This window comes from Dermacentor andersoni, chromosome 7 (genome assembly GCF_023375885.2).
Source record: "Dermacentor andersoni chromosome 7, qqDerAnde1_hic_scaffold, whole genome shotgun sequence".
Lineage (NCBI taxonomy): Eukaryota > Metazoa > Arthropoda > Arachnida > Ixodida > Ixodidae > Dermacentor > Dermacentor andersoni.
The window spans coordinates 74,258,556-74,284,605 of NC_092820.1; the positions used below are offsets into that span (position 1 = coordinate 74,258,556).

General features: G+C 45.5%; 3 protein-coding genes across 3 annotated transcripts in view; all 3 read left to right on the plus strand.

The window, feature by feature from the left end:
- Positions 1-8,653, plus strand: part of LOC126534810 (uncharacterized) — a 45,199-nt gene extending 36,546 nt beyond the window's left edge. Inside the window, exon 6 of the mRNA XM_072289480.1 lies at positions 7,367-8,653. Coding sequence (XP_072145581.1) covers positions 7,367-8,517 — 1,151 coding nt within the window. The 3' untranslated portion in view covers positions 8,518-8,653. The remainder of the gene's footprint in view (positions 1-7,366) is intronic.
- Positions 71-18,033, plus strand: LOC126534809 (ipis-1-like). Its single transcript, XM_072289218.1, has 2 exons — positions 71-466; positions 15,672-18,033. The coding sequence occupies exon 2, from the start codon at positions 15,684-15,686 to the stop codon at positions 16,911-16,913; it is 1,230 nt and encodes a 409-aa protein (XP_072145319.1). The 5' UTR covers positions 71-466; positions 15,672-15,683; the 3' UTR covers positions 16,914-18,033.
- Positions 18,034-20,973: 2,940 nt separating this feature from the next.
- Positions 20,974-25,673, plus strand: LOC126534292 (ipis-1-like). The gene is made up of 2 exons (XM_050181563.2): positions 20,974-21,431; positions 23,211-25,673. The coding sequence occupies exon 2, from the start codon at positions 23,223-23,225 to the stop codon at positions 24,351-24,353; it is 1,131 nt and encodes a 376-aa protein (XP_050037520.1). The 5' UTR covers positions 20,974-21,431; positions 23,211-23,222; the 3' UTR covers positions 24,354-25,673.
- Positions 25,674-26,050: the final 377 nt, after the last annotated feature.

Genomic DNA, 26,050 nt, shown 5'->3' on the forward strand with positions numbered 1-26,050 from the left:
ATGCTAGAGAATTTTAGTACCCAGGAGTCTTCGAACAGGGTTACCACGTGTCCTCTATAGATGGCGTCATTGCAGCCGGCGCGGGTGCTTTCTGTATGGGGGGTGTCGAAAGCTAAAGCAACGTCGCCGAGACCGAAGGCTCCCTCGTAGTTGTGCCGCAGCCACATCGTTGATATATTACACAGTGGCGAAGTGACAAAAGCCCGAAAATAGATATCAGCTGCTGAACGAGGCCCCCGTTTAAAGCGAGAGTAAAAGAAACGAGCTCGTAAAGGAGCTGCCACCGTGTTTCAGCGGCGAACGAGTTTGTAAACAACGACGTAGCCGGCTGGAATTCCCCGGCGCGGCATTCGGCAACGCCCACCCGGCACATTGGAGAAAGGCGCTAACAGCGACCGCGCTGTCCCACTTCGCGCTCATTGGGCCAGCGACATCATTTAAACATCGCTGCGGGGATCACTGTCAGGTGTGTTTCTTCCTCTCTCTCTCTCTCGTTTTCACAGCCATTTTCGTGAAGTCTCTGGACACTTTATATTTCGCAGCCTTAACGAACAACGGCAGCTATTCGGTATGTTATACCGGCCTCCAAGCATATTTAACTGCAAAGTGGTAGGTCACTAAATCGTAGTCAGAAATTATAAAGGAAGTCTACTGAACTGGCGAATAGTGAGTGGCAGACCTATACTTAAACAGTGATTATCATAAACGTTGCTACATTTTATCCTCTACGGTTATATCGGTGGCCTTCAACGTACTTATTCTGGCTTATCCGGTTTCGATGCAGTAGCCAAGCATACAGAAGAACTCAGTTCAGACGATACAAGTGGATTAAATGTGTGAACAAGCACTATGGGTATTTCTATTGACAAAAAAAAACGCATAGGTGTATTCTTAACTTTCGCGGTTGCATGTGTATTTTGAGTAATGCGTACTTGTAACATAAATGGCGTTTACTTGTTACTTGTGGTACGATTCTCCTTACATATGGCTCTCTGCCCTCTACCAACAAGGAAAACACAGTGTTGCTAATTGACCTGTTCAGCACGCGCATGCCACCGACTGATTTCGGCTGTCCCATCGGTGAACACATCTGTGCGGTGAACACAACTGACCAACATAAGTTGAGAGCCCAGATTCACTACACTCCTGCCGCCACCACCACCCCCCAGCCCCGCCCCCGTGGCCTAATCTTTGTTTTCTGTAACTTCATTGCACTTTCTTTTGTCGCGAATACAAATGAAATTACGCGTGAAAAATCATCGTCATTATTGTTAGCCTCTTTTCGTCCACTGCAGGACGAAGCCCTTTCACAGCGATGTCAAATTACCCGCGTCTTGCACCAGCTGTACCCCATCTTATACCTGAGAATTTCCTAATTTCATGACACCACCTACTTCTCTGCCATCCTCAACTGCGCTTTTGTTCCCGTGGTACCCACTTTGTTAATCTCATAGACCATCGGTCACCTGCCTAACGCATTACGTGGTCTGACCAACTCCATTTCTTTCACTTAGTCTCAACTAAGGGAATATCTATTCACCGTTTCTTCACTAACCGACACCACTGTCTTCCTGTGGCTTAACGTTAAGCCTATCAGATTTCGTTCCGTCGCTCGTTGCGCGCTACATAGTTGCTTCTCGAGCTTTTTTTCTTAACTCCCAGGTTAGTACCGGCAGAACCCATCGATTCTACGTTTTTTTTTTTCCAATCATAACGGTCACTTACCGATAATTACTTGGAAATGCCTTCCCTAAGCGCTTCCAATCCGCCCTCCCCTCATTCCCTCTTTTTTGCTTCTGGGAGTTTCTTTCTTTGACAAATGTACTCTCGCACAGCTTGTACGGGGCTTACTATCAATCACGAATTTATGTTCTCTTGACAAACTAGTGATCATTAATTTAGACTTCTGCGTATTAACCCCTCCTCCAAACTGATACCTACTATCAAATAAGCAATGATACCGCTCTGCAATCTATATTTCTAAGAGCCGTCTTCTTTCTAAGCCAGACGTGAACATCAAGAAAATTAGTCGACACCGATCGATGGACGGGCAAGTTGCCAGTGCGCTGTCTGGGTGTTTGACCTCAGATGGAACCAGAACGGCCATGCCGACGAGTACTCCTTGCGACGTCGCATACACACTTCACAATAGAGATGGACTGGGCCGAGAGGGAATGCGTGTCAGTCATTATAAACGCTCGTCGGTGCGCCAATTGTTGTTACAAGTTACTTGCGCCAAATCTCGGGTAGGGGCATTTTTTCTGCTCTGTATACGGGGCATGATCGCTTTCTGCACGCACGCACGCACGCACGCACACACACGCACGCACGCACGCACGCACACACACACACACACACACACACACACACACACACACACACACACACACGCACGCACGCACGCACGCACGCACGCACACACACGCACGCACGCACACGCACACGCACCAGGGGCGTAGACAGGGGGTGCTTATGGGGCTGCAGATCCCCTTCCCCCCAGATTTTTTTGTGCTGTCATGCACCGCCGACTGAAACAACCCCCGGCGCTGGAAATCATTCTCTATTTTGTCTACAATGTCTTTTTCACGCTCGAAAAGACATTTCAGCGCGAACATGGCAAACTCGGGCTGGATTTCGCTGCAACGCCCACGCACCGGGAGTAGCATAACGCGAGGAGCCCCACCCGAGCACAGTTTCAAGGGCGTTTTGTTGACGAGCGAGCTCGTCGCGGCATCTCGCGGAGGCCGCGGAACCTACGGAGCGCATGGATTTGAATCCCGAAACCTTATGGTATAAAGTTCTCATACGCTTCTGATGCGAAAGGTGCCTTGATACTTCCAAAGTCGGGCTTTACATTTTCAATGCCGGAACGTTGTGGGTTTAATGTTGTTTAAATATGTGACGCCAAAGCTGCATCAACTTTTCTAAGGTCGTACATCGGACCATACAACGGGACAAGCCAAATTCAACACACCATCAGAAAAGTTGACAAAGCATGCAGCGAAGTTCGATAAGACGAAGCGTTATCGTGGTTCATTTGTGCCCGTCACCTCAGAGAAAAGAATATCATTTCACCTCCGCCAAAGCATCCTTCCCAAGACATTAAAACCAACAAAGGCAACTACGTTCTTATTTATTTTTCTACTTTGACGTTTACTCGCCGAGGACACATTGAGCCTCTCCAATTTTCTTGTTCTCGCTACCCGCGGGCTGAGCCAGCCACAGCGCATGCGTTTTTCTTGTGTTCCCCGACCAGCGCGCGGCGCCCTTCGGTGCGCGTTTGTTTTTGTCTGGCCGAGTGGATTTTCGCTGGCAGAGTTTTGGATGCCTTCTGGAAAGCAGAAGAGTAAAATAAACAATGGTCGCTCGCCGCCATCACTGTGGGGACGGATTGCAACGCGTTCGCTTGAGCGCAACCTCTCCGGAAAGTTTTGTCTCTCCACTGTATAATGCCTAGCAGTGTGCGTGTGGTTCTCTGTGGACCAAGCGTCTCACGTTTTCTTCGATATTCCTTCGGTAGCCGCATTAGGCGCCCAAAGTAGGCATTCGATTGTAGCCACCGTGCTTACGTCTCAGTTTTCTTTTTCTTTTTTTTCGGTGCGCCATCCCGACAAAAGAAAAGACGTTGTTGCGGCGCAACGAATTGCCGCATGGCGAAAGTTCGATTTGGCTACTTCTTTTGAGGAATGTAGCGGACCACGGGATGCTTCACTTGCTGGATGCTGTTATTATATTATTGCGATAGGAATTATATGGACACTCGAAGCGCATTCCTGCCGTCGCCTTCGCCCTCATGTTCCGTATAAAGTCCGAGTGCGATAACATCGTGACCGCGCGCCGCATGCTGCATGTGCGAGTGAAAATGCAGGGGCGGGGGAGAGGCGGGGGGGGGGGGGGGGGTGGCATGGGTGAGCTGACGCAGGTGGCTCAGTCTTGTGTGCGCTAGGGAGAAAAGCGGGGAGGAAGGGGGCCGCCTTCCGTGACGCGCGATACATCGGGGGGAGTGGAGGGAGGGGCGGCGGGCCTTAGGATTCTTCGACTTTCTTTGACGCATCGTATACAGTGAGTTTTTCTTAGATATGTTAATTTATTGCAGACTTATACGTGTATTTAAATATCTTGTTGCAAGATATTGCGTATAAGTGCATAGAACTTTGTTTCCGGTATCACTTTCTTCCCCTTTATCAAGCTCTATCATCGCATTTGTATATTTCATTGTATCTTCGCATTTCTAATGCACGAGGCGAGTCAAATGGCAGTGAGCCAACCCACGCCGCGCGATATTGGTTCGGTTTATTATCTGCGATGAATTCGCGTAGCACACAGGCATCTCTCATTTAAGAGAGACACGCAGGTGCGAGGATAAATGCTCTTTAATGCTCTCATACACTGGGTTGAACGTGTTTCCGTGACATAATGGACGCTCCAAAAGTGAACAGCATGGTGTAGTGACCCTTTGACAGCTGAAGGTGTCTCCCAAAAAGAAATTAGTCGCCGTATGGGTGCCGTGTACGTTGAACATTGCATTTCATTGGCCAGAGTGAAGCGTGTGAGCAGTCGGATCAAAGAAGGACGTGAAAGTTTCAACGACTATCCAAGATCGGGCCAAAGCCACCGTGCAATCACCCCCAACCCAACTGCAAAGGCCGATGAGCTGATTAGACAAGAACAGAGGATACGCATCGGTGAACTGCCAGAGCGTATGAGCATCAGTCACGGTTCGGTACACACCACAATTCATGAACATCAAGGTTATTGGCTCTAGTATGCGCAATGGTTGCCCAAGATTTTGAGCCACCGCCAGAAGAAGGATAGGTTCGACGCTGCCTTGACTCATCTCATCCGGTATCACAATGAGCGTGACGACTTCTTGTCTGCAGTTGTCACCAGGGACGTATCATGGTTCCACTATTACGAGCCTGAAACACGACGGCTACGCTTATACTGGAAACGTTCGAATTCACCACCCCCAAAGAAAGCAAAGGCCGTCATTTCCGCCGGAAAGGTGTGAACTTTTTTGTTCGGTCGTCAGGGGCCATTAATGATCGACTTTGCTAAACCTGGAGAGACTAGCAATCGTTTCCGAGATTGTGAAACGCCGGATCGGCTGCGTGCCGCAATCAAGAACAAACAACGTGAAAAATTGACGAATCGGGTCATCTTGCTCAACGACAATGCCCGTCCCCACGTCGTTGATGTGCTTCACACAAAAATAGCAAGTTTAAATTGGGAAACGTTGCAATATCCACCATACAGGCCAGACCTGTCGCCTTGTTACTTCCACATTTTGGGGCAGTTGAAAAAACAGCTCAATGGAACCAGATTCGTGTCGGACGACGACATGAAAGAGTCAGTTACAGAATTTTTTATACAGCAAACCAAGAATGCTTATGAGACTGGAATCACGCAACTCGTTAGCCAGCGGGACCAATGTCTAAATGCTCATGGAGATTTCGAAATAAAATACCCCATTTGTCATATATTCGCATTAGCTCAGTTTCATTTGACTCGCCCTCGTATATTTTACCGAACTCCTGCTTTTTGCATGTGCTCTCTGTTGCTGCTATAATTTCCTCGCAATTACTGAGAATACACGAACAGTGACAGCTGCTCCTGAGTATTACATAGGAACAAATATTAGCGCCATTGAGGTTTTTCCCTGGCCGTTGCATATGTAGAAAAATGAGAACAAGGTTGTTCAATGAGAAAGTTTCATTAAAATATTTGGCCTCAACTTGTTCATTTGACACTCTTACATTTTTCATATCAGCGCCATGCACTGCTTTGCTGCTTTCGAACTGATATAGTTCTAAAGTTCGTGTCATATTTGCTTAATAAATCGACAAGAAAGATAGAAGCACACACGCACACACACACGCACGCGCGCACGCACGCACGCACGTACGTGCACACACACACACACACACACACACACAAAACGCAAGGACAAAAATTAAAACTTTTGGATTTCGCTTCGGGATATCATCTTTGTCGTACACAAGACTGCACACGTCAACGTTTTTAAGAGTATGGAGCAAACAGCCATTATATCTCTTCACGCTGTTATTACTTTGCAAAAAGAAACAGTATTAACTCTGCGTAAGAATGCCTTCCCCGTGTGCCAACAAGCTGAGAGTACAGCTCTGTTGTGTTGAGGCACGTTTCTCGCATGTGCTTTTCCTATTTGGCAGACGGAATAGAGAAGGCATTTATGATAAAAGCACTGGGCCCCTATGCACAAAAAGCTCCTGTGCTAGAATTGTTCCGAAGAGCAAATTGCAGCCAATACTGATGTTGTACATATTAGTTAAGGTGGCTATCCAATAGCAAAGAGCACTTACGAATTAAAAGCTTTCACAATTTGGCCCCTCAGAGTAGGGCAAGCTGCTTTGCTGGTTTCGAACTGATATAGTTCTACAGTTCGTGTGATAGTTTCTTTACTTATTAAATAGACAAAAACACAGAAGCATTGGTATCAGTTATCTCTGGCACTACATTTGGGACATACGAGTGTATTCTTTTATGAAAAAATATACATTTTACTTGTCTTGACAGTGCGTAGCTTTCAAAAATTTGTTGGCAGCATCGTGAATCATTTTGAAAAAAGAGTGTCGTCGCTAAAAGGACAAAGATAAGAAAAAAAGCACGCACTGACAGCGCTGACGTGCAAATAAACGTTTACTTCCCAAAGTGCGAACACCAAGAGGAAATTCCCCTGTTCAACAGAAAAAAAAGCGTGGTAGGCCAGGCAATCTGTTTAGCCCTTTCGCCGGTTTTAGGATTATCTATAAATTTTATCAAAAAGGTATGTCAGTAAAGGCACCTCTCAGCTCACACATTGGGCACACATCATTATTTTCCACGTCACTTCACGCATGAACACGCCGTGTGCCTGCTGAAATGGCCAGACAAGCCATGCACGAGCTGCTATTCGAAAAGTTCGTAACGAGCAACCCCTTAGTGTTCAGCAAGGTAACGAGCCAAGTCAGGCCCCCATAAGGTAAACTATTATTATTGTTTGGTGGCACGCCTGGTACTTGAACAAAAAGATCAGCGACGCATTCCGCTTGTTTCTGACAATAGCGAATACAACCATTCTCTTCTATTAGCAGTTCTGTAGAAGCGAGTGCTACGCTTGTAAGTTGGCACTGACACCAAGCACAAAGTCACTTCTTAATTACTGTCATATATTCAGCACCGCAGTGAATTTCGCAATTTGTTGATGCCTGCATGTTTCCTACTGCTTCACTGCATAAACCCTGCGTTTATTGTTCTGGCCATACTGAGGAGCCGCAGGGACTAATTTCCGCTAGCGTGGTTCGCTCCCATTACAGGACTCTCAAAAATCGATTTCACTTCCCTGCAGGTATTTCAGGCATGGCCGTCAACAAGCTTGGAGATTCCGTCCTCAATTTCGCCGTGGACTTGTACCACCAGCTGTCGCCAAAGGGCGTCCATAAAGGGAACATCTTTTTTTCGCCGTTCAGCATCTCGGCTGCTCTTTCAATGGCTCTTGGAGGCGCACGGAACAGAACTGCCACGGAAATGTCGGCTGTCCTTCGAGCCGACGGCGAACAGATGCACAACCACTTTTCTGACTTCCTCTCGAAACGACCATCCTACGCTACCGACGTGAAGCTCCATATTGCCAACCGAATGTACTGCGAACAGACGTTTCCAGTCTTGGACAGCTACCTGGCTCTTTTGCGCGACAGCTATGGAGCTACTATCGAGTCCGTCGATTTCAGGAAAGACTACGAGAACATTCGACGGCAAGTCAACGCCTGGGTCGAACGAGCCACAGAATCTAAGATAAGAGATCTCCTTCCCGGAGGTAGCGTGGACGCTTTTACCACTCTTATCCTGGTAAACGCCATCTACTTTAAGGGCTTCTGGGAGTCGCAGTTCAACCCTGATGCTACTCGTAGTTCTGATTTCCACCTGGACTCCAAAAGCAAGAAACTGGTTGACATGATGTACCACGAGGACCGTTATAGCATGGCCAGCAGTGAGGAACTCGGTGTCACGGCCCTGGAGATACCATACCGAGGCGGCAAGACTTCCATGGTCGTGCTTCTACCCAACGACGTCGAAGGACTGTCCAACCTTGAGGAGGTGTTGACGGCTCCGAAGCTCGCGAACCTGCTGAACAATCTTGGCGGCTTTGTGAACGTTGAGCTATATCTGCCGAAGTTCAAATTGGAACAAGCGATCGGTCTGAAGGAAACGCTGCAAGAAATGGGAATCAAGGATTTCTTCTCTTCGGAAGCCGACCTGTCCGGCATTAGCGAGAAGGAAAATCTGTCAGCTTCCGATGTGGTGCACAAGGCGTTCGTAGAAGTAAATGAAGAGGGCACCGAAGCCGCGGCTGCCACAGCAGTAGTGATGCTACCCTGCTGCATGTCCTCTATGCCGCCACAGACCTACAAATTCGTTGTGGATCGGCCATTTATGTTCCTCATTCGTAGCTGCGACCCAGATCTCGTGCTTTTCATGGGCTCAGTTCGCGACTTGTAATTGAAACAAATATAGGCCTTTGCTTCGTTGTTGATCATTTTGATCGATGTTACAAATGACTTGCTGGTTTATTCCAGGGCATAGAAAATGTTGCAGAAAAAATAAATGTTGCAATAAACCGTTTTACGTTGCTGAAGCGTGTCTGCGGCTCTCATTTCACAGGCGGGACACAGCATGTGTCTCTTCGTCACCCTACGTGTACAATGATGTCCCATTATTACCAACAAACACTAAACGCGTTTATTGACGTGCAGTAAAAATGGCTGTGGTCAAATACCTTAGACCATTCTTCCTATTACAAAGAATAAACTCTAAGTACATTGTGGAGCTTTTTTATGTTCAAGAAGCCTTACGTAAAAGCCCTTGCCGACATGTCTCTATGAGACTTTGTATAGCCGATAGTACTTAAAACGCATACCCGCTTTCATGCATGCCCGCTTGCCCGCCCGCTCTAGAGCCCTAAACCTTCCAGCCTTGTCAATGTCTTCAGCAGCATTGGCGGGCACATTTTCTGGTTTCTGTCTTCCTTTATGGATGGAATAGTTGCATGCAATGTCAATCGACTACCGTTGATCATTTTCACATGCCTTCGAGGACTGTTTCTGACAAAGGCACTCTGAATGGCGAAAGCGGGTAAATGATACAAGTGTTAAACCACTGGCCGCCATAGCACACAATGTGGTCCTATTTTGTTTAACTTCTTTCTGCGCACTCGGCTGCTCCTGTTGCCGTCTTCTTCATTTCTCTGTAGCCAACTTTGCATTACCAACCAGCCCAAGCCTATACTCTTCCGAAGTTCACATACATAGTGGCCTAACTTGTCAAGCCGGGCACATACCCTGTGGCACACTCGCAGGGACACAAGTTTACTGTCGGTAAGACAGCTGCTGGTAGTATCCGAGGAGTGGGAAGAACGAGCAAAGGAATCTTCGCTTAAAACACAGCATTCGTCTTCGACCACAGTCTCTCTGCTTTGCAGCCTCAACAAACGACCTTCGTCGCTGATCATCAAACAAAATAGAAGCAAAATGCTGTCTGTCCTTCGCTAAGCCGGTGGTCGAACCCTGTACCCTTGGATAGCGAGCCCCTGACTTTTTTTATAATTGAGCCAAGGACGCTCATGCGACTGCATACGCTTGGAACAGCTACAAACTACTGATCTAAAACTACGCTGTGCATCGTCGAGAATGGAAATGCGCATCTGTCGCACTAAGAAAGCGGTGCTACAGATGACAAGTGGAGTAGTAGAGTCAGGCGAACAAGGATGTCAGCAGTAACATACATGCGAGACTCTTTAATTGGTCTGCTCGTACATAACCGTTAGATACGGGACATTCTGTTAGTTTAGTATAAAGCTATTGCTTAAGGCCTTGACTAGTTTTACACTAGTACGTTAGTACTTTTGTCCATATCCTCAAAACTTAGAAAGCCAATCATTATAACCAGGTTTCGTTGTAACTCTAGTTCTGGGCAGACCTTACATTTTTCCCACTGCAAAATTGTGCACTCAAGTATCAGGGAGAGTGTGTTTGCGCATTCTTGATGTATGTACCATCAGGAACACCCACCAAATATGGTTCAGTCCTATAGGGTTGTACGTGTGCTGAGCACATGTATGCAGATTGCCTCAGTTAACATACAGCAACTGCTTTTTTTTTCGTTTTTCAATGAAGCCTTCGATGCGGAACAAGCTGTAGGTTGTCAGCAGTTGGCTGAGGAAGCTTCTAGTACATCTTTATTCGCATTTTCCCTAAATACATACTACTAATTACCTACTGACATTTTAATGATTAACATTATGACCATTATGCCCAAATTACGACTTGAGAGCACACTTGAAATATAAATTCCCCTCCACGTTTAGACAAAGCCTGCAAAATATGAAACGCATAAGCAGACGCGGCACCCATAGCAATCATGGCAATCACGTTGCCAATGAAGAAATTCTAAGGCGCGAGTTGAACATGCCTGAGATGAATAATACCCCTATAACTCCCGCTTACGCCGCCTCGTTGTTTTCTGTTTCCCGCATATGTTTCTCTATCTCACGTTGTTTTGTCCTCCACATTTGATTCTCAGTATATTTTGTCTCGCATATTGGTCCCTCATTACCCCAGTACGTAGTCTCCGTAGAGCTGTTCCTTGGCACTATAATAAACATTTGATTGATTGGTTAATGGATTGATTGATTGATCTTTATGAATATATAATTATTATTATTATTATTATTATTATTATTATTATTATTATTATTATTATTCGGTACGAAAACATATACACATATGACAGAAAGGTCAAGAAATGAAGGGCTCTGTTAATGAAGACTTCATATCCACTCTCAAGAAAGATCGCGTTCTGACTCGTCCGACCCTCACTCCAAGAAACGCGTTGCGTCTTCTAGCACTCCACACTATGTGTAGTCTTACGCGCGCCCAAAATTTTGACATATAGATGCTTTTTACCACGGTGCCATGGGCACCCGGTCTCATGATTTCAAGAAAGTAGCTATACCACAGAAGATTTTTTAAATTATCTTTGCAAGCTCTTCGCTGTGTGCAACCTTACGGGTAAAGAAGGGCAATCGGCATGCTCCACCAATCACGGGAAAAAAAGGATATGCTGGAAACATCAAGTGTATTTTATGAAATCCTGCTAAACTCTGGTAAAATTTGCACAGGGCAGACTCGAGAATGTGTTAATCAAGCGCCAGGCAATACCAAAACAACATAAAATGAATACGGCAATCATTTAGTATTTGATTTCAAAGAGCGCGTTTGCACAGATTTGTTCGGTAAGACTAAGTTGCTGAAGAAGAGATATACTAAGCAGGAACGTGAAATTGCTGAAGAATCTTACATGCGTAAAGCTGGCGATAGGTGTGTTCGATCGCCCCCCCCCCCCCATCCCTCGCCCTGCTGGGTAAAAAAAAAATTTGTGCCTAGCGAATCGGAAATCAGAATGGGTATTGCATACATTCTCGTTCTCTTCCTTTTGTGTAGGTGTGCATGAAAGTGTTATATATATGCGTTGATTGTTTGCCTCAGTAAGCTTCAGTAGGTAGCCAGTGCTCTGTCTGTCATCTCCTGTTCCTTCCGCCATTTTTTCATGCCGTTTCAATTATAAAGAAGGCAAACGTTCAGCTTTGAACATTATTGCGCAACACACGTAAACGACTCATTGACTTGAATGGCAGCTACTGTGCTCACTCATTTCAACTGCCTGATTGAGTGTTACTGATTTTCAATGAATTTAAGTCTCACTACCTGACGCTAGTGAGACTTAAAAACGTCATATTTACAAGCCCGAAAGTGTGCCTACTAAATTTGCGGTGCTATCCGGCCGTCACATGCTTTCTGAAAGTTTGCCTTTCATGAAAAATAACCGCTAGATTGATCCGTTACAGTAAAACATGCACGATGGTTCGACATCCCAATGCGATTACCATTCTTTTGAGTACTTCGCCCGATTTGCGACATGCATGTTCATCGGATTCTAATCTATTTCGCGCCAACTTGGATCACAGGATATGTGCCACTCTTGAAGACAGAACGAACAGTCCTTTAAGAGGAAGCTTTACCTCGGGTCCAACTCCGGCGCGGCCTATTCAAATACATGTAAAACGCAAGAACGCCTTTCTGAGGTAACCTCTGGGCCAAGTTGAATGCAATTTGTTGCATTTGAGAGAGAAAGGCAAATTCTAGTGACTGTCGGAAGTGGATTTTTGATTTAGGGCCTGAATTTTGTTTAATAGATTCCCTAACTTTGAAGGTTTGAAAAAAATGGAAGCACGAAGTTTACAAAGTCACAACTCTGCATCAAGAACGGATATTGCGGTTCTGTAAACGGCAGCCATTAAATCATTCAAAAGGAAATATTTGATATGTGAATTTGTATCTTACGTGAATTTCTTACATTTTGTACTGGGCTGCTGCAAAATCTGTTTTTTCATATTACTGAGTTCTTGCAGATTCATTTGTAACATATAAATTTTGTCTGTTTTAGGTGTATCATTAGATTTGATTCACAGAATTGTGATATCATTTTTCTTTGCTGAGTTACAGAGTTGTAAACTTGATAGTGTCGTTTCCTGAAAATTTGCGATTTTTACCAACTTGTAATAAAAATTTGACGACCTAAATAAAAAATTCGAGACCAACAGTCACTAGATTTTATGTTTTTCTTTTAAATGCAACAAACCTTTCCAAGTTTGGTGCAGTCGTTGCTGATAGAAACGAATTCTGCTTTTACATGTACTTAGATAAGAGCACCCGAGCTAAAGCTTCCTCTTAAGAGGAAGCTTTAGCTCGGGCCCAACTCCGACGCGGCCTATTCAAATACATGTAAAAACGCAAAAACGTTTTTATGAGATAACCCCTGGACCGATTTTGATGAAATTTGTTGCATTTGAGAGAGAAAGTTAAATTCTAGTGACTGTTGGAAGCGGAATTTTGATTTAGGGCTTGAATTTTGTTAAAAAAATTTTCAAAAATTCAGACGTTTGAAAAAAATAGAAGCACGAAGTTTACAAGCTAATAGCTCTGCATCAAGAACAGATATCGCGATTCTGTAAACGGCATCCATTAGACCATTCAAAGCGGACAAATTTGATATGTCAGTTTACATCTTACGTGAATTTGTTACGTTGTTTACGAAGGTTCTGCAAAAGTTGTAATTACACATGACTCCATTTTTTGAGGTTCATGTGTCACATATCAATTTTGTCCGCTTTAGATGTGCTATCAGGTACAATTTACAGAATTGCGATATCATTTTTTGTTGCTGAGTTACGGAGTTGTAAACTTGATAGTTTCGTTTTCTGAAAATTTGCGATTTTTGCCAAATTTTTATAAAAATTTGACGACCTAAATCGAAAATTCGAAACCAACAGTCACTAGATTTTAAGCTTTTCTTTTAAATGCAGCGAACCCCGCCAAATTTAGTTCAGTGGTTGTCGAGAAAAACGAATTCTCCTTTTACATGTATTTAGATAGGAGCACCCGAGCTAAAGCTTCCTCTTAGGAGCCCGCGTCATATATATTCAATCTTCTTTGAATGTATGCTGAGACACGCGCCACGCGTGGACATCGCGGTGATGGCACGGTCGTCATAAGGATTGGTACATCCTTTTAATGTAGTTCGCATTCTTTGCCTACTCCAGTCCCTTTGAGTTTCTTTCTATCCATCTATTTACCTACCTTTTGATTTATTTATCTATCTAGCCTCTCACGCTGACCGAGTGACCCAAGTTGTCTACTGTAGCTTTGGCCACAAGCGATGTGCTCCCGGTTGTGATGCCGCCGTGGTCCCTGCATCGTCATCATTCCAAGTTCGTCACCCAACTTTCGTCATGCCGTCATCATGCCATCATCGTCATACAGTATCCGCCATCCGGTTGTCGTCGCACCATCGTCATCGTTCCAGAAACTTCATCCAGTTGTTGTGCCGTCGTCATCATACCGCCTTCGTCGTTCCATAGACGTCATACTTTCGCCACTTCGTCGTAGTCATGCTACGTCATTCAAGCGGGGTTATGCCGCCGTTATCGTGGAATCGTTGTCACGGCGTGGTCATCTTACAGTCGTCGTCGTACATTCGTTGTCATACCGTCGTCGTGATCCGCTTCGTCGTTCCTTTCCCGTCACACAGGCGTCATCACACAGTCATGGTCATGTCATCGCTGTCATACACTCGTCGTGATCCCATTGTCTTTATTCCACCGTCTTGCTACCTACTTAGTCGTTCCATCGACGTAATTCCTTCTTCGTCATTCCCCCCCATGCAGTCGTCGCGATGTCGTGATCGCCACGGGCGACCTTCACGAGCGAGCCTCATTATAAAGTGGGCCTATCCCGGAGACAGTGCATGTCACGTACAGTCGAACCAATGGAAATTTCAGAACCACCGCTGCTGATTCTAGATAAAAGTGTCTTCAATAATGCGGTGGGTCGCTACACTGCCTGAATTCCAATCGCATCCACATCAACAGTCTTCGTTAGGTAGTTTCTGTCGAAATCATTTATCTATGCTTCTACATTGACAACACAAAACAATGCGAGCCGATCAGCTTTTAGTACTGAGATCAATGCGAAAATACCACAACTGTCAATCCATTCACTCGGAAGCAGCCTTACACGAGTATGTATGCGTACAACATACATAGCAAATGTTTTTTATTGTGGGGTTTATCGTCCTCAAATTGCACAGTGGGTTGCGAGGGCTACTGTAGCGTGGAGCTGTTGAATAATTTGGTCCATATGGTGTTTTTTAACGTACACGCACATGTAGCACACGAGCGTTTTTGCATATCACCTCTATCGGAACGCGGCATCCGCGACGGGGAGTCGAAGCGCTGTGGAGACAACGTGTGCATGGCGAATCATGAGGCAGGAAATGTTCAGACGCGGCAGAAACACCGTCTCGTTTGCAGTGACAGAACTGGCCCTATGAAGAGGGTTCTATAAAGATGCACGCGACAGTGAGCACCAACGGTAAAAGCACTTGCTCCATCTCCGCTCTTCGGCCCCTACTGCGTCAGCATGGGCAAGCTAACACTGTTCGCCGATTAGTCAAGACGCATAAACTTCATGGTTACTAGCGTAGTGGGCAATTAGCAAGAAAGTTGTTTGTTTTCTGGCGCAACAAGAACAGTGCACCTAGCCCCGATTGTACCTTCGTCAGCGGCACTTTCGGTAGCTCTCGTGCTTCGAAGCTCTTTTGTCCAGTGTTATTATTGCACTACAACTTTCACATTGAAGAGAGTGAGTTTTCTGGAGTTTCGTACAGTAATAAAATCATTCCTGGCTAGCGAACCTCCATGGAAAGAGGTGATGCACACGATACCCGCTGCTATATCTAAAAAGAATTTCTCTCCTATTATTATTTCTCATGTTGACTAATCCGTTTCATCATGCTGACAGGAAACATCTGACGCGTCGGCATTGCTATCACAAGAACGCTGCATTAACGACGTGACTATTCTCGTTGACTGCCTGTCGATCATGTTTTGATTCATATTGTATATCCATCTGCCCTTATAACTTACTGCCGGTTCTTGACATACCGAATCCATATCGTATTCCTTCTGACCATTTGTTCTATGTAACTCCGCTATCTTGAACGGACTATCTCACGTAGCGACATCCCTTTTTTCCCAGGTATCCGAAATCATGGAGAGCCAAACGCCTGACGAGCAACTCTTCAACTTCACCATCGACCTGTACAAGCACCTCGCCGAGAAAAGTCGTCGTACAGGCAACATTTTCTTCTCGCCATTCAGCATCTCCACGGCACTCTCCATGGCTCTGGCAGGGGCGCGGAGTACCACGGCTCAGCAGCTGGCCAACGTTCTACACGTCACCAGCGAAGAGGTTCACCAGCAATTCTCTGGTTTGCTTTCTAAGCTTGGAGGCCTTGCCCCCGATGTGAAGCTACACCTCGCCAACCGGATGTACTCTGAACAGACGTTTCCGGTTCTGGAGAGTTACCTTTCTCGTCTTCGCGGTTCTTACGACGCCACCATTGAGTCCGTTGACTTCAAGAACCACTACGAAGAGGTTCGACATCGGATTAACGCCTGGGTCGAAGAGGTCACCGAATCAAAAATCAAGGATCTTCTCCCCGATAATAGCGTGGACGCAGTGACCACCTTGATCATCGTAAATGCCATCTACTTTAAGGGAACTTGGGATTCACAGTTTCCTCCCAAGTCGACGTGCCGAATGAGTTTTCACCTGGATTCAAAGACGAAAAGAAAAGTAAACATGATGCGTCAGAAAAATGACTTCATGATGGGTCGTCTCGTGAAGCCAGCGGCAAAGGCCTTGGAAATACCGTACCGCGGCGGCAAGGCCTCCATGGTTGTCCTCCTGCCCGATAAATACGAAGGACTGTCCGAACTTGAGGACGGCTTGACAGCCGAAAAGCTTTCGGGCCTTTTGAATAATTTTGTCTTGGTATCCGGCGTCCATCTGTCCTTGCCGAAGTTCAAGCTGGAGCACTCAATCGATCTCAAGGAAACACTGACATCCATGGGGATCAAAGACTTCTTCACGCCGGCTGCTGATCTCAGTGGAATAAGCGATACGGGCAATCTTATGGCTTCCGAAGTATTCCACAAGGCCTTCGTGGAGGTGAACGAGGAAGGCACGGAGGCAGCTGCTGCTTCGGCGATCAAGGTTGTGCCCTACTGCTCATCGCCTCTGTTTAATGTCAACCGCCCATTCATGTTCTTCATACGTAGTATCGAACCAGAGGCTATCCTTTTCGTGGGCTCTGTTCGCGACCTTGAAGCAGATGAATGTTCCTTGTTTTCAGCTAATGCAGAAGCAGAAAACTCCGAAAGCAGCTCATCAACGCCTGCGTCCTCGGATGACTCCAATTCAGAGTTAACGCCATAGCATTTATATGTTGAACAAGGATATTTTCCCACGCCATCAGTAGCGTATTGTGATCCAGTTGCTCGTAACAACATGTAGTACCTGAGGTTAGTGGCTGCTTTTGTGACTTTGTGAACTGGCGTTGCTACTCAGCCTGAAACTGTGCGCTTGACTTCTACTCCTAAAGTGTCTTCTATTTGCTGTTTACTCCACAGTAGTGTAAAAATAATCAGTCGCCAGTAAAGCCCTACTGTCACTAATTATCACACATTGCATGCTGTCAAATATTTCGTACACACAATTTTTCGAAAACGCCGTGTAGACGCTCGAAAAAAATCAAATTTAGCTCCAAGCGTCAACATTTCATCCACCAGCACCGTCTGGCCAGCCTGCATTTTTTGCAAGAATTCACTCTGGACAAAGCGCTCTCGCAAATGATTCTCTGTCTCCGGAAATTAAATTACATTATGTGGTTTCACGTCCCAAAGAGTCTTTCGCGGTCTTCGAAAGGCGCTATAAATGTGGTCACGGTTTGCAAAATAATTTTTCTGTTTAACGAAGATCTGGATATAACGAAACAATTTTCCAGTCGGGTCGACTTCGTTGAATCGAGTTCCCACTGTATATATACAGACAGCCGGCCAAGTATTAGTAGCGAACATTGCTTAGCGCGCGTTTCAGTTTGGTTTTAAACGCCGTGCATGTTGACTCCAGCAGAATGGCTGTCGTCATTTATTAGTAGGATGAAGATGACTTCGCGAGAAAGCGAGGCACGAATCATGAGGCACGAGACAGCGCGGAATGAATGAATGAATGAAAGAGGCCTTTATCTGCCTTAAATGGGGTTTGGGCGACCGACTACGGTTACGTAATGCCTCTTGCCTTGCGCTGTTCAGCTCGAGGTCGCGGGCTCGATCCCGGTCGCGACGGCCCCATTTCGATGACGGCGACGAAATAAAAGAATGCTCGTGCCCTTACGCATTTAAATGCTCGATAAAGAACCACAGGCGGTCAAAATTATTGCAGAATCTCCCATTACCGCGTGCCTCATAATCGTATCGTGTTTTTGGCTCCTATAAAACCTTACAATTGTATGTTCAACAAAATATTCAATAAAAGTTGAACTCCTTGGCTTCCATTATTCTCCTCTCCGTCCTAAAGTGACTTGTTATATATTTTCGTTGTTACTAGCCGGAACAAGCAAAACTGTGTTGCACATCCAACACTGCAATTGGATGTGATGACAAAGCTCTGTACTAGGAGTAGGCTGATGGCCCGGGCGTTTTGCTGAACCGGTGTCTTGAGCGAATGTGATAACCCAGCTCTCTACGATTAGTAGTTTGATCACCCTAGCTGTCTGGCAAACTGGTGTCTTGACAGAGTGTGTTAACAGAACTCTGCACGAGCAATAAATAGTCTGATATCACCCTAGTGGTCTGGTGAACTGACGTCTTTGGTGCGACGTGCTTTTACTTCTACTGATGTCGTACGTTGCATTAGCTGCCTAGTTCAAATAAAATCAGCTCTGCGTGCGCGACGTTCTTTGAAGTGACGACTGCGTTGTCTGCTCAGTGTAATATTGGGGTGCTTTTAGTGTTGGAACGTCTTGGTTTGCTAATTACACTAGCCGCTTGCGTGCCATCGGGCTTCTTGGTTCGGCGAAACAACAGGGCGATTACAAATGCGGTTCGGGACAGGAACGCCGGTGCCGCTTACTTGAAATGTCTTTTTTTTTGTAAGGAAACGGCGTTGCTGCACGAGAGAGCCAAATTTGCTAACTTGACACTATTGCCTGACATTGCATGCCAGTTGAATCCGTACTGAAACGGTCCGTATGCGGTCCAGTAATCATGCGAGTTATCTATACGAACGATTATTACGGGAATTACGCGACCTTTACATAGATTTCCTGACAAAAAAGAATGCACGAAAGGCAAAGGGCACTTTCCCTAGGCCTTTCTTGTTTATATATATATATATATACATATATATATATATATGGTTTCTTTTTATAGGGAAAAATATTCACTACACAGTTGTCGGGCACTCAGCACCGAACAGAACTGAGCCAACTGAACGTTCGGAAGTGGAAAATCGACAGGATGACCGTCGAATCTAAAAAAATTTAAGGGAGCACGCCAGCAGAGAGAATCAGAAAGTCAACGTCGGCAAAGGCGTAAGAAGCGAAAGTTATTAACATTTTCAGGACACCAAAGATATGTAAAAATTCATACTTTGAGCTACCGCATAGAACAATGTACGAAAAGTAACTGAACTATTGCTTATGCAATAATGTAACGTTCTCGCTTCTTCTGTTCCTATAGCTGGTATTGAATTTATTCTTTGTTGTTGATCTCTTGTTGGAAAAAAGTTATCATTTGCCATTTTTGATGTGCCACGAGTAATAATTTGCAGTATATTTCATGCTGCTGCTTTGTAGAACCTTCATGCCAATGTGTTTAAGGCAGGGTTTGTCACCAGAAGGCTAACGGGCCTCGTTAGGCAGTGAGCCTTCAGCCTACTGAAGGCTAAAGGCTTCCTGAGCCTTTACCCCCCCCCCCCCTCCCCCAAGTAGCGATACATGATGTCTACGATCTTGTACTGCAGTTAAAACTCCACAAACTAAATAAACTGAGTAACGTAATAGTCAGGACTCAAACCTTCATTGGTATCAACCATTCCATCTAAGACACCGTGCACGAGGAAGAAATTGTCATTGTCATTGCGACAATGTTCAGTCACACATTTTTCGAAATTCTCGGCCACCGAGCAATCAGACCTAACAGTTCGGTAAGAAAGAAAAAATTTAACGTTAGTCCACTAAGCGATTCCTTCACAACGTACTTCTTACCCGTGACTCACATCACGCTCGGCACAACTAGGTGACAAAATATGAAGCCACGGAAGGCGTAAGGAAAGGTAAGTGATATTTTTCATTGAAATATACAGAAATGCATACATGGGTTAGCGAAATGGGACGAAAAGATAACCTGCCACGGGCAACGACTGAATGCACATCCTTCGAATTACGTGCGCGGTGCTTCTACAAATTAAGCTACCGCGGCGCCATCTCTCTGAACGGTTTCGTAGGTGTTTGTACACAAGATAAGCCCTCAAAGTGTTAGCCATGAGCACTGACGGCTCACGGCTTGACTTGGATCGGTCCCCACCTGCGTCAAGTTATCTTTTTGTCCACTTTCTTTTCTGCTGGCCTGATTATTTCTACATCTCAATTAAACACAACAGATACGTTCCCCTGTATTTGCTGCCGCTTCATAGTCTGTCGCTTGGTGTGGTTGTCGCTAACAAAAAAAGAAACTGGGACCCTCAGATCCGCTTATTCCTCTTGCACACTTAACAAAAACACAGCGGGCCCACAGCAATTTAGTTAGGGTCAAGTAGTCGAGTTACTCAGACGAGGACACCAAGACTCACGATAATAATCGCCCGAATTGTGAGAGTAAGTGAGCCAGTCAGTCACTGAGTCAATGAGCGAGAAAGTGAATGCGTTACGTTGCCTTGCTCTAGACAGATATAGCTGCTTGTGTCTGGTAAGCCTTGCTTCAGGGTGTTTTAGGGTGTTTCAAAAAATACGTTCGAAATTCTTCCAAAGTATAAAACACGGGTTAATTAAGCAATTTCCGTGGTATTGCTTTTACCAGAGAGGCTTACGTAATGATATCATTCGACGTATTAGTTAGACAAGTATAGAAATTACTCGAACTCTTCTACTGAAACACTCAGACGATTGATCGCAATGCTATACTTGAAGACAATCATCCTGAGAGTTTATAACCGGTTCCAGACACGCATATTTTTGACGCTGCTGATGTATGCAGCGTAATTATTTCCGACCACTATCACGCAGAAAACCAAGAATGAACTGCGTGAAAGTCGCAACTGTCACGCCGTTGACGGACGCCCATGCGTAGCGTTACCGTTTACACCTCATAGTAGGCAAGCATGAAGGGAGGGAGATGGCGGCTTTTACGTTTAACGTTACAAAAATTACAAATTAATAGTTCCCAAATAGCTTATCAGTGTCTTTTGGAAAGACGATGAATCCTTTAGTAAGGCAAAGTTTGCTGCTAATGAATTTCATGCTTCTATCGACAACACAAGAGGTGCCGGAGAAGAGGGCAAGGTTTAACTTTAATTTGTAAGCGTGATCAATGTACGCGCCCGATTAATGTAAGTCTCTCGCGCCACTGCTGCCTTTCCGATAGGATAGCGAGGTCACCGCCGCTGCACACAATGTGCGACTATCCGCGACACCTCTTTCCGACACTCGGCGTTGACGGCGCGCAACAACCTAGCGGATGTAGGCGTACGCTTGGCGTTCTTTTTTTTTTTTCGGGGGGGGGGGGGGGGGGTGCTTATCAAATGAGTGCCGCGATAGCGACACGCACCGTTTGTCCTTAGAACGTCGCTCAGCCTCGCTCCGGGTACGCACAGCTGGGAATAAAAAGGCCACGCCGGCCAGACCTCGCCTCGTTCCCACTTTACGCCATTTACCACCGTAGTGTGAACTATTTGAAGGTGCGTTTTTAATAGTCTCTCTCTTTCTCTCGCGATGTCTTAAGTTAGAAGCTATGTTTCTTTCTGCCGAGTAATTGCATCGGGGAGAGTCGAGGAAAATTCTGCACGCTTGCTTCCATGCTAGTAGATTTAAGAGTGCGCGCGTTTGTGTGTGCGTGCGTGCGTGCGTGACTCAGGTATTCCGGTGATTCAATATTCATTATTGCGCGATAGTAAGTGTGTATTTCTGAGGAACAACGTGAGATCTGGCTTGATGTCAGAGACCAGTGAAGGTGCGCATGCCAGCCTTAAAACCGCGAAGGCCTTTTGTCACGAATGCGAGAAACAAAAACGCATCAAGGCGCTCTTTTTTGAAGCTTTGTGTAGTGTATTGAAGAACGCGATATGGCGACAAAATATTTGACCTTCCTCTCGGACGTGGTATTTTCCTGTCCTTCATGAGGAACAGTTTCACTAGTTTATCGCTTTGCGAAAACTTCCTTACTCATGCCCGATGCGAACAACTCCCAACAATTTGTCACCCACCTACGACGCGCAGCAACATAATATATATATATATATATATATATATATATATATATATATATATATATATATATATATATATATATATATATATATATATATATATATATAGATAAAACGTCATAACGTTGCATAAACGCACTTCAATCAGAACTTACTCATTTCATTCATTTCACACGGATGGAACAAACGCAACTATCCTCATTGTTATTACGCACAGTACGCAAACCACGCCGTTCTTTGTCAGCCATTCTTTCGATACTTCAATTGCAAAGCCTCTAAGTGACAGATTACCTTGGCTTGTTACGTTTCTATCATGTCTCCATGCAGTTCCTGCAAATCTCGACCAACGTAGATTTCACTAAATCCTGAACCTTGGAAGCATTTGACATTCTTTTTTTCTCGTGTGTCTCATGAACGCTGCACGCCTCTACATTGACTGGATAGATGAAGCAGATCAACAAGCAAAATAAGCTGCACTCTGAAGCCTTCTAGAAGTTCATTGTATTGCGGCTGCGGTGCCGGGATCCAGCACTGTAAACAGCAAAACAGTTCCTGCTGTCTTCACTCCTTCTCTCAGCAGCGCTACCACAATACAATGACCGTTCACCAACTCGCCCAGTTTCCTTCTATAAGTGCTAGCCTTCACATGTGCCTGTTCATTCAGTGAACACCACTGCGTTAAGTATCACGCATGCTGAGCTCACATTTATTTTTCATTATTGCGAACCATACAAAAACACACCCATGTGAAAAGCAAATTAAATTGAACGCTAACAACTGTTCCTTATTTTTGTGCGCCCTCACACAGTTATGATAGCTGTGTTGTTTTTTGTATTTATTGAACATTAGGTATAACTGTTATATGCTTGCTTTGTGTATATCTAAGAATACTTTCGGTTTTTTCTTTTCGTTTCTTCTTTTTTACATTTCTTCACCACTGGAATATATTTATTATAATTGGAATAGACGGGCCTTCGCGGCCTGTTCTTCCCAGGGCATTACCATTTAATAAATAACAAATATTTTCTTAATTTCCTTAAGTAAATCCTTGCTCGTAGTTCTCGTTCTTTTGTTTATTTATTTGCTTTGCTCTTGGTTCTTTCTCTACATTGTCTGTTGTTTCCTTCTTAGCTGCGATTTTCGAAAAGCGGGTCCCTTAGAGTGCCGAACTTCCTACCGTTTCACAACTAGTACAGAAGGTTGACAACACCCTGCTGGTTTAAAGCAGCCGTACTTCCCTGTCATTCGCAGGCTTGGACAAAAATGGCCACCAGTCAGCTCGGTGACTCGTTGCTCCACTTCTCCGTCGACTTGTACAAGCAGCTCGTCTCAGCGAGTGGCTCTTCTGAAAACATCATCTACTCGCCGTTCAGTATCTGCGCGGCCCTCTCTATGGCTCTGGCAGGGGCTCGGAACACCACCTCCAAGCAGCTCGCCGATGTCCTACACGTGAACAGTGAGGAGGTTCACGGGCATTTTGCCAGCTTCCTCTCCAAGCTTCCTGGTCTTGCCCCGGACGTGAAGATGCACGTGGCCAACCGGATGTACTCGGAACAAACGTTTCCGGTGCTGGACAGCTACCTCGCCCTTCTTCGGGACTCCTACGGCACCACGATTGAATCGGTCGACTTCAGAACAGACTTCGAGAAAGTTAGGCGCCAGGTTAACGCCTGGGTGGAGCAGGCCACGGATTCGAAGATCAAAGAGCTTCTTCCGTCCGGATGTGTGGACTCTTTGACCACTTTGATCCTAGTGAACGCGATATATTTTAGAGGCCGTTGGAACTCCAAGTTTGATCCCGAGTTAACGCAGCGTTTCGATTTTCACTTAGACAAAACGAACAAAACGGAAGTGGACATGATGTACAAGAATAATGACTACAGCATGGGCCGCAGCGATGACCTCAATGTAAGCGCACTGGAGATACCTTACCGCGGTGGAAAGGTTTCGATGGTTATCCTACTGCCAGATGATATCGAAGGGCTGTCCCAACTAGAACAACTCTTGACCCCGGCCAAACTGTCTAAACTTTTAAAGTCCCTCTCTCTTAACTACGACGTCGATCTGTACATCCCGAAATTTAAGTTGGAGCAGACTATTAACCTCAAGCAGACGCTGAGCGCCATGGGTATCGAAGACTTTTTCACTGCTGCCGCGGACCTTACAGGAATAAGCGCGAAGGGTAACCTCTCGGCTTCGGGAGCGTTCCACAGGGCATTCGTGGAAGTGAATGAAGAAGGCACTGAGGCAGCCGGTGTCTCCGCCATCGAGATTTGTTGCGAATGCGCGGCAGAAGAACAGACTGTGTTTCTTGTCGACCGCCCTTTTATGTTCCTCATATGCAGCTCTGATCCGGAAGCTGTGCTTTTCATGGGCGCCGTTCGTCGAATTTAATCTGCTAATTGATCGCTGACGTGAAATTTGTTACCTATGTGGCGCTTAATGCTGGTATGCTTTAGATACACAAGCTCCTGGAGGAACACTGAGTCGTTGACTCAATCATGATCGCGATTATCAGCCTATCTTTATGTCCACGGTAGGACGAAGACCTCCCATCGATCTCCAGTTATGCTGCTCTTGCGCTAGCCGATGCGAACTTGCCCCTGAAAATTTCTTGATTTCCTCACCCCGCCTAATTTCCTGTCGTCTTCGACTGCGCTTCCCTTCACGTGGCACCAATTCTGTAGCTCTAATGGGCCACCAGGGATCCGCCCTACGCATTACATGGCCTGCCCAGTTCCATTTTTCTCCCTCTTAACGTCAACTAGAATATCGGCTATCCCCGTTTCACTCTGATCCAAACCACTCTATTCTTGTGTCTTCACGTTACGCCTAACATTTTTCATTCCATCACTCTTTGCGCGGTCCTTCATTTGGTCTGGAGTTTCTTTATTAACCTCCAAGTTCCTGCCCCATATGTTAGCACCGGTAGAACGCAATGATTGTGTGCTTTGCTTTTCAACGACAACCGAAAGTTTACAGTCAGAATTTGGGGATTCGTACCGCGTGCACTCTAACCCATTCTTATTCTTCTGTAAATTTCCTTCTCATGATCAGGGTCCCCTGTGAGTAATTGACCTTGACTTAACATGGTCTTGGTAATGGATGTGAAGTGGCACAGTAGGCTCACGTGCGAAAGAGGACCTACGCAATGATATGCTAATCGATCGGTTTTTCAATGCGGTTTCTTTTATTCACCGCCCTGTTGCAGGCGTGCTGGACCGCACCACGTGTTCGCACTGCTAATGCCTCCCTCCCTCTCCCCTCTTTCCTGTTCTCCCTTATACCCTTTCCTCGGTGTAGGGCAGCAAATCGGGGAGTTGCACCTGGTTGATTGGCCTCCCCACCTCCCTTTTCCCTTTCTTTTCGCTCTCTTTCTGAAACCACTCAGCAATAAAGGGGGACTCCTTGTTTTGCGCTCACAAATGACGAAGGAAGCTGTAGCGCCATTGATTCCCACACCTCTCTCAAGTTAGCGTTGAAGGTACAGTATTAGTATAGTATAGTGTAAGGTATGCTATACTGTAAATGTTTCCGCGTTTTTCAAGAAAACCTATGAACGATAAATGTGTGCGCCGGTTCCAACACAACGAACAGGTACAAATATGACTGAAACTGAAGCGCGTTAATAAATGAAGTGCTTCGATATTTGCGCTCACTACTATGTGAAATCGGTAGCGACAGAATGGCAAATAAAGTTTTTTTTTTCGTCAAGACAGCGATAATTAGACATTACCGTTTAATTACACTATCAACACATAAATTTACACGGGCTGCACAATTGACACTGCTTCACGACGCATGCTTAGTCTGATGAAATTTGCATCGCCGTGCGCGCTAAAATGATTGCACGTTTCGCGGCACCGCCGGTTTGCGACGTACGTGCCATCTTTATTACAAACAAACTGAATGATTCAAGAAGAACTATATTTCTGGTGAGTTGCAATGTGATTAAAATTGCTCAAAGCAGAACTCGCTCTTATGATATCGTCACCGAAGAGACAAAACGCGGTTGGACAGTGGGGATGAAAAGGAGCACCTTCAGGACAAGTGCCGGAGCGAGAACACACACACACACACACACACACACA